This window comes from Amyelois transitella, chromosome W (genome assembly GCF_032362555.1).
Source record: "Amyelois transitella isolate CPQ chromosome W, ilAmyTran1.1, whole genome shotgun sequence".
Taxonomy (NCBI): domain Eukaryota; kingdom Metazoa; phylum Arthropoda; class Insecta; order Lepidoptera; family Pyralidae; genus Amyelois; species Amyelois transitella.
Window position 1 is genome coordinate 9,089,309 of NC_083536.1, and position 16,215 is coordinate 9,105,523.

Consider the following 16,215-nt stretch of genomic DNA (forward strand, 5'->3'; position numbering starts at 1 on the left):
ATTTTCAACTCCCGATAAAGTAGGGAAATTTTCTAATACGGGTAACACTAAGTAAATGTCAGATTCAAATTAGATATGTCAATTGAAGTTGACAGCTGTCAATTGAGTTTGGCAGTTCAGTTATTAGCCCAAATGTGGGTAGTTATTGACAACTTTATATTGAGGGTACAAAAATACTACTTATCTTGGTAGTATTTAGTATGATTCCGTCGATGAAATCCTTGGATAACACTTAGGCAGCTATCAAACGTGTAGAACTAACTTTTAGTAATGTTTTCAGAGGAACCACAACTATTTTACAACAAAAAATATAAAAAATATCGGGCGTACACTATTACACAGAAATTCGGCAGGGTTGCCAGGAAAAAGGGTTTAAAAAAAAATTATCAAAATTAAGAGGAGGCACTAATCTCCAATCAATACGAGAAACAAAATAAGGGCTACCGATTATGATTGCCTGCGTTTTAGACGGATTCACCTTAATTCCAAAAGGTCTGCTCCAGTCAGATATTCGCATCAAATCACCATTATTAGAGGAAATCGCGGAAGGTAAATCAGCTAATGGAGAGTGACAATAAATTTGCAGATCATCCGCATATAGATGGTAGGAAGACCGAAGGTTATCAGTGATACGGTTAATAAAAAGTGCGAACAACAAAGGAGAGAGCACACCGCCTTGAGGTACCCCAGCCGAGATGTGACACCATGATGATAGATTATCATCAATACGGATGCACTGCTGACGGCCACTGAGGTACGAACTGAACCAAATAATTACCGATGGAGATATGTTCACAGTGCGCATCAAACTGAGTAGAACATCATGATCGACAGTATTGAATGCATTTGTAAAATCAAGCAACGTGAGGATGGTCAACTGCGAATTGTCCATGGCAAGTCGTATGTCGTCACCGATAGTGATAAGTACAGAGGTGGTACTGTGCCCTGCACGAAATCCTGATTGGGAGGGATTAAGGATGTGATTTTGTCGAAGAAAATAATTTAATTGTGACTGAACTAAGCGTTCAAGGATTTTTGATAAAAATGGTAGAACAGATATAGGACGGTAATCGGAAAAGGACGATGGGGTGGGTTTTTTGGGTAAAGGAGTAATAAACGCATTTTTTCAAATAAAGGGAAAGCAACCAGTGGAAAGGGAGTTATTGAAGATTTGGGTTAAAGTGGGGAGGATAATGTCAAGTATGGGCAGAACCATTTTACGGCTCATCTCATCAGCCCCTACAGCATTCGAGGTTACAGCAAGAACGCACTTTTGAACATCACATTCGGTAATTAAATTAAACGAAAAAGGAGGATAGTCGGGAGGTGGAAAAGAATTAAGGTGGTTTAATATGGAACTTTTATCATTGCCATCAAAATTACAAGAAGAAGAGAAATGCCTATTGAGGCCATTAATATTAAGAGATTTGGAAACACTGTGGTTTCTCTTTCCTACTCCCAAAGATTTTAAAAACCTCCAGACTCTGCCTGGATCACCATTTTGAACAGACTTGTGAATGTGACGGCGTTGGGCCTCCCTACACATCTTGTTACAAGCGTTACGAACTTCTATATATTTGTCACGATATCTGACTGGATCAGACTTAAACCTAGTCTTAGCAGCGTGTTTTTTAGCAATACAAGCCCTAATGCTATCTGTCAACCATGGAGCAGGAAAGTGCTTCACCCTTACAGGTCGAATAGGAGCGTGTTTGTTGTAAATGCCTATAACTAGGTCATTAAATTTATTGACTTGATCATTGACGGAGTCAGTATCAAACACTGAATCCCAATTACTTTCTATGGCATCATGACGCAACATATCAAGGTTAATGGCATTAAAATTACGCTGCAGAAGAATTTTGGATTTCGGTTTCGGAGGTTTAATTTTGATAGAAAGATATAAAAGGTCATGGTAGGAGAATATATCCGCATTGCATTGACCATGTTTGGATACAAGCTCAGGAGAGGACACAAGAATGAGATCGAGAAGAGAAGGAACGCGACCGGGAAAATGATGCGTAGGAAGGAGTGGAAGAATGGTCAGATTACAAGCATCAGTAATGGAAGATAGGGAATTTGCACGGTTATCGCAACGGTGCGGAGATATCCGACTGGTGTGATCTGAAAGCCGGCGTACCGCAAAGCGGCATTTTATCTCCTATCCTTTTTTCTATTTTTATTAATCTTCTCTCGTCTCAAATAACATGCTCTTATCACTTTTATGCACTTGCAGCTTTATACACATACTTAAATAGACGACATAGATAGTTCAATTTCCATATTAAACCACAATTTAAACACTATACTAGGTGGTCTAAAAACTGTAGTAGTCTAAAAAGGTTGTAGTGGGAAGTGCCTTTCAAATAAATAATTAAGACCTCAATAGTACGCCGCCGCTGATGTTCGACGGCACTCCGATACCTTTTAGTCCTACTGTCAAAGACCTCGACAGAAGAGCTCGAAGAGAACTCGAAGAACAACTTAATAAGCTTGAACGTCTTCTCAATAACTGTATCAGATTTATATTCTGTCTTCGTAAGTATGACCATGTCTCTGAATTCCGTTCTCAGCTTAAGTGGCTGCCCATCCCACAACGTAGGAATCTTCATATTCTCTGTCAACTTTATTAATATTCCCCTAGCTCCAGATTATCTTAGATCCGAATTTCAACTTTTAAGTTCCACCCATGAAAGAATCCTACGTTCCTCTAACAGGTTGACCCTTGCAACATCTTTTCACCGTACAGGTTTCTGTTCAAATTCTTTCGCTGCTACAGCTGTTAGACTTTGGAATGCACTTCCCGATTCCGTTCAAGCTTCTCCGAGCCGCGCCAGTTTTAAGTCGCACGGGGTCCAGTTGTTTCTGACTCAGTCATGAGAGAGTAAATAATCTCTGTGTGTAATCTGCTGCAAATATATATATATATATATATGTATGTGTAGTGTAGTTTATATATATATATATATATATATATATATATTCTATATATATATATATATATAATAATATATATATTCTTCAGTCGCTCGCGTGCATTGACCGGACGCAGACACATCTAAACAAATCGTTACGTTCCTCGTCAAAATTTATAAGGCTACCCACGTATTAAAAAAAAAAAAAAAATGGTGAAGTGCTCCAAATGTGCAAAATTAGTGAATAAAAAAGCCCCTGGGCTTCAGTGCAATAAGTGCAGTAAGTGGTTACATGCTTCATGTGCGTCAATATCTACTGAGCAACTCAATACAATTTACTCCACGGATTCTGTGGACTGGAAATGTAAACAATGCGCAGGCTCAAGTAAACCAAGACGCGTTTCATGTATTTTACCAGATGCCGATGATGGAGATGATAACACCGACAATGAATACACTGGACCATCATGCACTGACACTACCACCAATAAAATATTACGTGAAATCCGCGCAGAGGTAAAAGAAGTGATCAGACAAGAACTACAACGGACATTACAATTTTATTCGGATAAAATTGATGAATACGAAGCAAAGATGCAACTACAAGAAAAACACATGAAATCGCTTGAGAATCAGTGCACCGACTTACGAAATAACTTTAAAAATGTCAACCTTAAGTACGAAATACTAGAAAACAAACTTAATAACCTAGAGCAGACTCAGCTATCTAATCATCTAGAAATATGCGGTATAAAAGAAAATCAGAAGGAAAATGTTGAAGACGTTGTGCAGAAAATTGCTATAACCATTAACCAAAACCCTGATGACATCGTAAAAACTTATAGGAAAAAACCTAAACCCAATTCTTCCAATAGAAAGATACAGCCTACGATTGCAGTAATCCTTCGGGAGGGTTCCCGAGATTCATGGCTGGATGCAGCAAAAACTACTGATATCTCCGGAGCGAGTGTGGGCCAGGATGACAGTGATAAAATCTACCTGCGAGAATGCCTCACGTCAGCTACTGCCTTTCTACTCTGGAAAACGAAACAAGAATTAAAGGGACTGTATAAATACATATGGTGTAAGAATGGTAATATTCTGGTACGGAAAGCTGATAAGGAAAAAATTCTATCGATACGATCGATGCAAGATGTTCAAAACGCAAAGTCATTCCATCGCAGTGAGTAACTTCACTTTACATTTATTTATTATCTGAATTTATAATTAGTGTGTACACAATTAGTTTTCAAAATTCACTCATTTGATTAACAATCCTAATTTTATTGAAACAAATTGTTCGAATTGGGATGATTTTGCAAAAATCGTGCCTTCGTCGGCGAACTCACTTATATTTTTTCATCTCAATATAAGATCCGCCAAAAAACACTTTGCTGAACTAGAAAACATAGTTTTAAATTCGAAACACACTATCCATGTTATCGTACTAACTGAGGTTAACCTAAAAGATATCCAAGTTTCTATGTTTAACCTTCCTAACTATACATTATACTCAGAAGTACGAGTGGCTAATAGGGGCGGAGGGATACTGCTGTATGTACACAAAGCAATTACATTTGATAGATATAATATAAGTACATCTGAATTTGAATGCTTAACTGGCAAAATTAGTATAAATAATTTTAATCTCAATATTTGTGCTGTATACCGACCCCCTAAAACTTCAAAATATAGATTTACAACGGAACTATGTACATTGTTGAATAATTGCTCGCAAAAGGAAAATTATCTAATAATAGGCGATATGAATGTTGATATAAAGAAAAGTAACATAGATAGCAATCGTTATTTGGATTCTTTGTGCGCTTTAGGTTTCAACAGTGGCGTAAACTCATACACACGGATAGAAACGCTAAAGTATAAAAATCGAACCATAGTCACAAAATCATGCATAGACCATGTGTTTGTGAGGTGCACTGACTCGCGTGATTTATACACTACGGTTGTAAACACTCCACTGGCCGATCATTACATAACCGGTTTTGCCATCTCGGGCGTTATCAGGACGAGTGAGTCACCTAGTAATAAGCAAGTTTTATATAAAATAGACAATAATAAACTACACTGTGAACTCGGAAGCGTAGATTGGAAATTGCCCTTGCAATTCAACAACCCGAATGATATTGTAAACTACATTTATAACAACATTCATAATGAATATAGTAGTTGTAAATATATTGTTAAAAATGATGGGAGTAGTAAACGTAAGGAGTGTACATGGGCTAACAATAAGTTAAATAAAATGTGTGAAAAGCGTGATGAATTATTCTCTATTTGGCTTAAAGATAAAAATAAATTAAAAATAGACTTTTATATAACATTTACAGAAATAAAACTAACAAATACGCTAATTACCTTAAAAATAAAGAAATTTATTCCAATATCAGCAAAAATTTTAAAAATAGTAAAAAAGTATGGGATATTATAAATAAACTCACTGGTCGAATAACAAGCCGCATCGACGATATATTAATCAAAAATTTCAAATTAAACCCAATAACAGTAGCAAATAATTTTGCCAATGAATTTGAAAATAATACTAAGGCAATATGCAACTTCTGTGATCAACCGATATTGGATAGAAAATCTTATGAGATAATTCCTGACAGGACACTTAGACTTCAGCGCGCGCGGGAGGAAACGGTTGCATCTATCATCAAACAACTGAATGACAACAAGAGTCCTGGCTACGACGGTATTCGAGTTAAAGACATCAAGATTCTTTCTGATCATTTTGTCCCGGTAATAACGCACCTTATAAATTGCTGCCTTGATACGGAAATTTACCCAGATCTCCTTAAAATAGGAATCATTAGACCCATATATAAAAAAGGGAAACATAATGAATACAACAATTATCGACCAATCACAATTTTGTCTTGCCTAGATAAAATTGTGGAACGCTACTTAGGTGACCAATTAAGTAATTATTTACAATCAAATAGCATAATTAGTATAAATCAATACGGTTTTCAAAAATATAAAGGTACTGTTACGGGGTCCGAAAAATGTCTCTTTTTAAAAAAAGAAATTTATAATTAAACTGTTTATTTTGAGAACAAAATACAAAGAATAGAAATTAAATTATGAAATTGTATATGGAAAGAATGTCGAGAACGGACTGACTCAATCAAATCATGCTAAAACAAATGTGTAGTAATAACTAGGTCGCTGATGCAGTGAATATGCGTCAGCGATATTATTTTATAACATTTAGGGGTAAATGCTATCGTAACACCCCCCCCGTTAAGATCGAACATCACCTGAAGGGATGAGAGATTACAATTAGAGGCTCATGACATTCTTTCAAAATACAGACTTAAGTCTACTTAAGTATATTTATTCTAAGTATTTAATATTACATTACAATTAATTTAATAATAAGGTTTATAACTTTATATAAGCTTTTTTTTTATATATATATATAGGATAAAGTATAGGATGAGTTTTAATACACTCTTAATGAAGTCTAAGATTAGAATTTGCATAAGAAATTCGATAAAAGTTATTAAGTAAGTAATATAATAAATCAGTAGTAACTATAATTGAAGTGTTATCAGTAAGTATTTTTTTTTATTTACTTAATCTAAGATATTCCTTTTTGTAGGTATTGGTAAAGATCTCACAGATTCTTTATCTGATGAGTCTGAGGTATACTCAGGTCTAGGTGAAATATCTTTTATTGACTTAACACTTCTCTTGGTTTTCTTATTATGACATTGGTTATAAATATTAATGCAACAACCCGAGCTTTGAGAACATATGTATTTTCTACTTTTATATAATAGGTATAACAATATTATAGTTGTAATTACATAAATCAGTGAGATATAATGAGTGCTATACTTTTCTAAATGAGTGGGTTGTTGGACTTTATTCAGTTCTTTCTCAAATTCATTTAGATGTAAACTAGCTTGTAGCAGAGAATCAAGGTTATTTACTTCATTAAGTTTTACAAACGGTAGCTTAGAAATAGAAGTGTTTATCTTATTAGAGACGCAACAGTCGTCATTGACAATATTATAACTAGATATAGAAATAGATATGTTAGAGGTTAATGTATCAGTAGCACTAAAAGATAAAGTTTTATAAAAAGCTTGACATGTTTTGGGTAGATGTAAAATACCAGTTCCGAACAAGATTTCGTCTACGTTAGAATAAGGCTTTTCACACGTTATATGTCCTTTACCCGGTTCTGATTGCACGAAGATCCACCTGTCGTTAGTTATCTTCTGGAAGAAGTCTATAGAGCCGTGTAAGAGTTTTGTTTGGCACGATTTGGGTAACTTTTGAACTACGTCGGTTAACAGTACTGTCTCACACACTGGGTTGGCTATAGACGAGTAAACGTTTTTTAACGCACATACGTAACACTGGTTTTGTATCACTTTACACTCTTTAACATCATCAAATTGTGAGTAAAATAATCTATCTACAGTTATTGCCAAATATGGTTTATTAGGTGCAATTAGAACATAAGTATCAGGAGTCTGGCTGTTATAGGGGGTAGGTAAAGGGATAGAATGAAATAAATTATATGTTTGAGGCAAAACGAGAGGAACTTTTACTACAATAATTAACTTATTATCATGGAGATAACATATGATATCAGATACATTAATTAGCTCATGAACGTTTTGCAGAGTCAAAGATACTGGCAACTCGGAATGTTTAGGTATATTGTTTTTATATAGCTCAAGTTCTTCATAAAGTCGCTGTGGACTGAGTACAGTCGGGTGCAAAATATTCATTTTACTAAATAATATTGCGTTATTCAGGTCATCGATATCGAAAGATAGAGACATTATTATACCTTCTAGCGAATGAAGTAGCAGAGATAATTGAGACTTCATTTCTAATTTATCGTTTGAATTTGTGAGAGTTTCAAAGGCTTTTTCTATGATGTTTAAGTTATGGTTTAGTCGACTCTCGTTTTCTTTTATTTTTGACATTGTACTATTGAATGTAGATACTGTTGATTTTATGACGTGGATATTATCTTGCATAAGATGTGCTAACTGTTTTTCGCTCGACTGTACTTGATTTATTGCGTCGGTGTATATAATTGCGTCACTAGCATCTAATGTTCCGAAGAAAGTTTTTAATATCGAGCCTCCTAAATCAACTAATCCGCGTTTAGAACGTTTTGTTTGTTGCACTTGTACTAAATAAGATATTGAAGAAAACTTTTTTACGTTGTTAGCATGTTGGGACTCTAGAGAATTAAGAGAGTTAGTACAGTCTGATTGGATTTTCGATGATGACTGAGAAGAGACACAATATTTAGAAATTCTTTCAAATAGGTATTCCACGTTATCTAAATGAGGTTGAATATGAGACAAGTCGATGTACGTTACAACATTCCAACTATCGTGGATAAACTTAACATCTAGAGATTGATCGAAATAAATTCCTGGACTGCTGGTTATCTGCGTTATATACGTGCTCCCGTTCACTGTCGCGGCAAATCTGTGGACAATGAGACATACACTAGGAGGCGGGTTTTATTTCATCATAATGATAACGAACGTGTCTTCTATTTATAACTACAGTGACGGTGTGATTACCGTTTATTTTTATTATTTTATAAGGGCCTTTCCACACGGGTGAGAGAGCTTTATTTTGTTTATGGTGACATCTTATGTAAACCATATCACCCGCACTATATGTTATTGGTTTAGAGTGGGAATCGTAATATCGTTTCGACCTTTCTTTTGAATTTTGAATATTTGTTATAGCCTTTTGACGGCTGTAATAGAGCCTGTGGTTTAATGCTCGAATATAGTCAGTGTATGTACTGTTTTCGAGCCGATCTATGGATTGAGGTATATACGGTTTAAAACCCAATAAGAGTTCAAGTGGAGGGTAGCCCGTTGTGGAATGGACATTCGAGTTATAAGCTAACATTGCAGTATTTAAGTATAAGTCCCAGGTATGGGAATTTTCTTCAATATACGATCTAAGGTATTCTTTTAAGGTCGAATGGCTTCGTTCAAGTGCCCCGCAAGTTTGGGGATGGTGTGCGGCTGCGAATATATGTTTTATGCCAAAAAGACGTTCTAATTGTTTTAGTACATCGGAACAGAAATTTGTTCCTTGGTCAGTGACAATAATTCTAGGAATGCCAAGGTGAGAAATAAAATGAACTAACCGTTGAGCGGTTTCTTGGGCAGAGCAAGTCAACATGGGATAAGCCTGGGAATATTTGGTTAAGTCATCTTGGAATGTTAAGATAAATTTGTATTTGTCGAAAGTAGTTTCAGGTAGTGGTCCTACTACGTCAAGAAATATTTTTTCTAAAGGTTTATTAGCGGTAGAGGTAATAATCATAGGGGCTTTGTTAGTTTGTCGCAATGGTTTGTTTATTTGACATGACTTGCAGGCTTTCACATAGTTTTCTATGTCTTGGCGCATGTTTTTCCACCAGTATATTGTTTTAAGTTGGTCATACATACGTGTTATGCCGGGGTGTCCGGCGGAGGGAGAATCATGATGGTCCTTGAGTATTTTTGGTACTTCGACAGGTGTGGGAAAAGATATGTTATTGTGATATACGTGTATTTTGACACCTGTGTTATGGAATAGGAAAGATAGCATATTATAAATTTTAAGAAAGGAAATTTTATTAAATGGGTCATTAAAATCTGAGATTGCAAATTCTTTTTCTTCAGAGTACCAGGTGGTTATCATATCTCTGTAGTCTCTGAGCATATTAAATATGTTTTTATATGATATTTCATCATAATGATGTACTCGTAAAAATAAATGGGTATACACATGTTTGTCGTTTTTGGTACTGTAAAAAGTGTATAATTCGCGTTCTACGTCGCGTATGTCGGTTACATCATCATTTTTAGATAGTTCTATGATTTCAGAGCAGTATGGAATGGAATCGTCTAAATCAATGGCAGAGGGGTAAGTTATCATTTTACATTTGGTTTTGAGTAAGGATTCGTTATGTTCTTCTATTATTGTATCGTAAATAGTGTTGGATTGTTGACTAATTTGTAAGTATTTTTCATAAGTTTCAGATGATACGGAGGGAATTTCGGGATCAACAGCAAGGACAGGGTTGCGGGAAAGAGAGTCGGCGTTACAGTTCATCTTGCCTTTTTTGTATATGATTTCGTAATCATATTCCTCTAGTTTAAGGCGCCAACGGACAAGCTTAGAACTTGGATCTTTGCAATTAAACAGCCACTGCAAGGGTCTGTGGTCTGTTACTATTTGGAATTTGTGACCGTAGAGGTATGGGCGGAAGACTTTAGTACCAAACAATATGGCAAGGCATTCTTTTTCAGTTGTCGAATAATTTCCTTCAGCTTTATTAAGAGTTCGGGAAGCAAAAGCGATAGGGAGATCTTTATTAATTTCTCCTTGCGATAAGATGGCTGAAACAGCGTAATTAGAGGCATCAGTGGTAAGTATGAAGGGCTTAGTAAAGTCTGGATATTGAAGAATCGGTGCAGTAGTTATTTTGTTTTTAAGAATATCGAATGCATTTTGTTGTTTGGATAGCCAGATGAACTTAACATCCTTTTTTAGAAGGTTTGTTAAGGGCTTAGTGATATGTGAGAAATTTTCGATGAATCTACGATAATAACCGACTAGGCCTAGGAAAGACTTAATATCACGGGGACTTTTGGGAATTGGAAATTTTTGAACGCATTCAACTTTCTTGGGATCGGGTTTCACTCCTTTATCAGAAATGATATGGCCTAGGTATTGAACTTCTTTTCTGAGAAATTCACTCTTATCGGGTTGAAGTTTTAAGTTGTGTTCTCGTAATTTAGAGAAAACGAGCTTTAATTTTTGGATGTGAGATTCAAGGTCATGGCTAAAAATTACAATATCATCCATATAAGTGAAACAGTGAATTCCTTGTAATCCTGAAAGTATGACGTTCATTAACCTCTGAAAGGTAGAAGGGGCGTTACGAAGCCCAAAGGGCATTCTGTTAAATTGGTAATGTCCTGGTTGACCGGAAACGCCCGGAACACTAAAAGCAGTTTTCTCAGCATCAGATTTATGCATCCTGACCTGATGAAAGGAAGAAGCTAAGTCGAGGGTTGTGAAGTATTTACTATGACCCAACTGGTCTAGGATGTCGGTTATATTTGGAATGGGGTAAGCATCTCCTATAGTAATTTCATTGAGTTTACGGTAATCAATAACAATGCGCCACTTCGGTTTTCCTGAGGCGTCTTGTTTTTTTGGTACTACCCAAATAGGGGCAGACCACGGGGAAACAGAGGGTGAGATTATATCCTGATCTAACATGTTCTTAATCTGACGGCTTACTTCCTCTTTATGGCATTCAGGGAAACGGTAACTTTTTACATGGATGGGACTTTCGGTGGTGGTACGGATTTCGTGTTGAATTGTTTTTGCAAAAGACAAACGATCTCCTTCGAGATAAAAAATATCATGGAATTCGGAACAAAGATTACGTAAAGATTTTTCTTCCTCTTCGTTCATGTGTTCGCAACGAAGCGCGGACTGAACTAATTTTTCTCGTTCTAAACCAGAAAGAATTTCAGTTGTGTGGTTTACGAACTCTATATCTTTTGCAACTCCTTGTTTAGGACACTCTAATATATAAGAAACGGGTTCTAAGGTAAATTTAACGGGTCTAAGTATTACTTTATTTTCTGATGTATTTAGAACGGATAGTGTGACTTTACCATTTGGTTTTACCTTAGTAAGACATTTAGAGAAATATAAATTAGGATATTCTTTAATTAATGAAGTAAGGATTAAACCTTGTTCTAACTCAGGGTTAGTGACAAAACATTCGACCAGCATTTCGGTTCGTGGAGGAATAACGTAAATAGGTTCAGTGGTCTTGAGTTTAAAATACAATTCGGGTTCGGAGGAGAAATATAATTTAGATTCCTTATATGATATGGTTGCTCCGTTAGATGACAAGAAGTTTGAGCCGATTATGCCATCATAAGTGAGATTTACATTGTTAACTACATGGAAATAAAATGGGAAAGATACATTAGCATTTAATTTCAGAGATAACATAATTTTTCCTTTCGTCTCGGAATGAGAACTTATATCATTGATGCCTTTAAACTTAACTACACTAGGTTCGATGTTAGAAAGGTTGGATAAACTAGTTTCTTTAACCATGCATATTGAACTACCTGAGTCTACGAGAAGATTAAGAGGTTTATCGGAATGAGACGTATAGACTTCTATATAAGGGAGAAATGTTTTGTTGATCTGGGATATATCGTAGACCATTGGGCAGTCTTCTGGGATATTTAAAAATTCGTCAAATAAATTTTCAGGGGTCGTAGAGAGAGGGTTAGTATTAAGATCATTTTGTTTGGAAATAGGAAAGCTTGTAATAGGTTTAGAAATATAATTTATATTAGATTTAGTAGATACAGGGGACTTAGACATATAATTAATGTTAGATTCAGTGGATACAGAGGATTTGGACATAGAATTAGATACAGTGGGCTTAGAGATGGAATTAGTATTAGATTCAGAGGATTTCGAAGAGTTATTGTCACTGCCAATGGCACATCTGTGTGAAATAGAAAACAGCGACGACCTTTTATGATGATCGTTACCAATGGGCTTAATTGCCGAAGTAGAAGATAACGATAGATTAGATACAGCGGATTTTGAGTTTGAAGTAGTATTTAATTTTGTATGATACATGCCTACTTTTTCCGATTTACGCCGGCATGAATACGCAAACCGAGGATTTAGTTTAAATTATCGTTATTTTCAACTTCTTCATGGCACTGTGGCTCCGATATTTCTACTCGGTTATCAATGAAATTTTGCTGATATGTAGTATTTGGACGAAAATTATTTTGTCTAGAGTTATTATACTGTCTTTTACGACATTGAGAAATATCGTGGCCAAAGTGTTTACAATATCTACACACAATAGGTGTGGAATTAAATTTCGATGTAGACGGAAAGTTATTATTTGTAGCGTGTGCCGGAATTTGAGAAACTTGAGCGCGAGGCGCATCACGTTTCGCTTTGGTATAACATTCCGATTCCGAGTGACCTGATTTGTTGCAATATCTACATGTTTTATTACGGATATTACTATGACTGGAAAATGATTTATTTAAGTTCAAAATTTTTTCCTCTTCAATAGCTAGGTTAATTGCTAAATTTAGATTTTTAGGATTACGACACCTGACAATGTTACTAAGGGCAGGTTGAAGCCCTAAAGTGAAAGTGTACATAGCAAGGTCTTCGGTCATAGCAATGCGACCAGCTATCTCTTTTTTCAAACTTTCAGAGTTGTGTATCTCTGACTGCAAGCTCGTGAGGCAACTTTCGATACGCAACGCATATTGGGCAACAGTCTCATTAGGTTGTTGTTTACAAGACTGTAGCTCTAAGAGTAAATGATTGTAATGTTTACGTTCGCCAAAATTTTGTCTTAGAAAGCCTTTTAATTCATCAAAATTTTCAAATATTTTGTTAGAGCAAGCGATCTGAGCTTTGCCTTCTAACTTAGAAATTATATATTTTAAAAGCAAATCCTTCTGAGGGTTACTGGCTAACTGTAACGCATTTTGACAGTTAGTCAGAAAGGCAGTGAGTGTTTCACGTTCGCCTTTATAAGAATTAATAAAGTTACATAATACTTGGATTGGGAATTCGGAAATGCAGCCAGAGTTTCCTTCAGACTTAGTAGACATTGTTAAATAAAAAGGAAAACAAAAACACAGGAAAAAAAAAGAAAAAAAAAAATATTATTGGCAATAACAAAAAAAAAAAAAAATAATTTTACTCACAATGCCGCTATCAGGACACACGATTTCATCAGGAACTTGTTGAGGTCACGACGATGAGGATCACGTATCACCACTCTTCGGGAACGCGCTGAAGGTAGCTCGCTTGACGAATAGTGTGTCTATTGGCAGGCTCACTTAGTTAAGTAAGGCTTACTGTCGCAACAGGATACAGGACTGTCCAAACTGGAGACGATAAGACCGTGTAGTCTTCGTTCTTCAGTATTTTAATTACGCCACGCCAATTATGCCACGGAGTCCGAAAGATGCGTAGCAAATATTTTGGAACACCCGCGATGGATTGCTAGCGGAGCATATATCGATAGAGCCGAAAGAGTCGATAGAGACAAGATTATAACCTTTGAACAGGATTTCCCGGGAGCTCCACGCTAGCAATCCCACTTCTGACACCACTGTTACGGGGTCCGAAAAATGTCTCTTTTTAAAAAAAGAAATTTATAATTAAACTGTTTATTTTGAGAACAAAATACAAAGAATAGAAATTAAATTATGAAATTGTATATGGAAAGAATGTCGAGAACGGACTGACTCAATCAAATCATGCTAAAACAAATGTGTAGTAATAACTAGGTCGCTGATGCAGTGAATATGCGTCAGCGATATTATTTTATAACATTTAGGGGTAAATGCTATCGTAACAGTACCTCTCAACTCTTAAATAAATTCTCGAATGAAGTGAACAATTATTTAAATAAAAAAATGCATGTACTGGTTCTCTTTGTAGACTTTAGCAAAGCTTTTGATATGCTAAAATACGACACTCTATATGAGAAATTATCACAAAATGGAATACAAGGACCATTATTAAACTTGATAAAAAACTATCACAGCAATAGATACACTGCCGTCAAAGTCCAAGAGCAACTCAGTGTTAAGATCTTGACCACTAAAGGCACGGCGCAAGGTTCAATAATTGGTCCAACTGAATACCTCTTGTATGTAAATGATATGTGTAATGTCATAGGGTCGGGATCGATGTACCAATTTGCTGATGATACATGTCTTCTAGTGGCCAATAAGGACATTACTCAAGCCGAAAACATCTTACAACAAAATTTTACTAGTATGTGTAAATGGGCACACGATCTTGGCCTTGTAATTAACGCTCAAAAAACAAAAATAGTTCACATCCGCTCATCACATAATAGAGTAACAACTGTACCAGCTATCAAAGCCCATGAACACGCTTGCTTACACTCTAATAACTCATCTGGTTGCCAATGTCCCTTCCTGGAAGTAGTGGATAATCATAAATACGTTGGTCTTCTGATCGATAGTAGATTTTGCTGGGGACCGCATAAAGATCATGTTTGTAACAAGTTAAGGTCAGTAATTAGCAAACTTTACTTACTTAAATATAAATTACCTTTTAAAATACTGAGATTATTGTACCTCGCCTTGGCGGACTCAGTTATAGGCTACGGCCTAAGTAGTTATGGAAGGACATATTCTACATACATTGATTCCATTTATAAATTACAATTAAAAATGTTAAAAATAATTATTCCATATAGTATATATTAAAAAAACTAAACAAGGTTGATAAAGAGTTATTTAAATATTGCAATGTAATGAGTGTATATGATAAAATTAAGTACTTAACTTTAACTGAATCATGTCAAAAAAATTGTCTAGAAGAAAAACAACGACCTTCCCACCTAAGGACACCTTGTTACAGGAAAAAATATAATATACCCAAATATAATAACTTGTATGGAACTAGAGTACCAACATACATGGTACCTTATTATTTGAACGAACTTCCTTCAGAACTTCAGGAGTTGTATACTAAGGATTTTAAAAAGTTTAAATTAAAGTTTAAAATATATCTAAATTGTAAATGTAACAGCGACTCACCGAACATAGATAAACCCTGCGAGGTTTGCATGGTTCGGTAGCTATGTTTTGTATGTGTTATAAGAATACTGAATAAATGATTTAAAAAAAAAAAAAAAAAAATATATATTATATTTATACATTTTTATTATCACCCACACAAAGGTTCTCTGCTTAACCCAATGGTAGACTGTTAGATAATGCTATTAGCATTAAGTCCGCCTATTGTACTTTACAAATTGTAATTGTTACAATAAAGAAAAAATAAATAAATATAAAAAATCCTAAAGTGATTGTCTATCACCATCTTAGAGATCTTTTTTATATTAATAATGTACAAACCAATGTTTCTGCACTAAGAGAATTAGCTGACAATATATCAAAAAATCTTAGCATATTAAAATCTTTAATGTCCCTGCTCAAGATTAGGATCTTTTAGTAATATTTTTCCTGTCAGCTAAATTAGATCAACATATGCAAAGAAAATGGGAGAAAAAATGTAAAACTCGTGAACTTGCATTACAGGAGTTCAAAACCTTCCTGCAGAGTCAAGCTGACCTTCAGGAAATACTGAGACAGGCCGGGACCAGCTCCAGTGGGCCGCCATCCTCGACAGCCTCGCGGAAGGTTCTCGTAGCTACGTC

The 16,215-nt window shown here is 35.4% G+C and overlaps 1 protein-coding gene across 1 annotated transcript; it reads right to left on the bottom strand.

The window, feature by feature from the left end:
• Positions 1 to 5,973: 5,973 nt before the first annotated feature.
• On the bottom strand, positions 5,974 to 14,388 carry LOC132904306 (uncharacterized). Its single transcript, XM_060954234.1, has 2 exons — positions 13,718 to 14,388; positions 5,974 to 8,405 (listed from the first exon to the last, which is right to left on the bottom strand). Exons 1-2 carry the CDS (start codon positions 13,744 to 13,746, stop codon positions 6,518 to 6,520), a joined length of 1,917 nt encoding a protein of 638 aa, XP_060810217.1. The 5' UTR covers positions 13,747 to 14,388; the 3' UTR covers positions 5,974 to 6,517.
• Between the last annotated feature and the right edge of the window lie 1,827 nt (positions 14,389 to 16,215).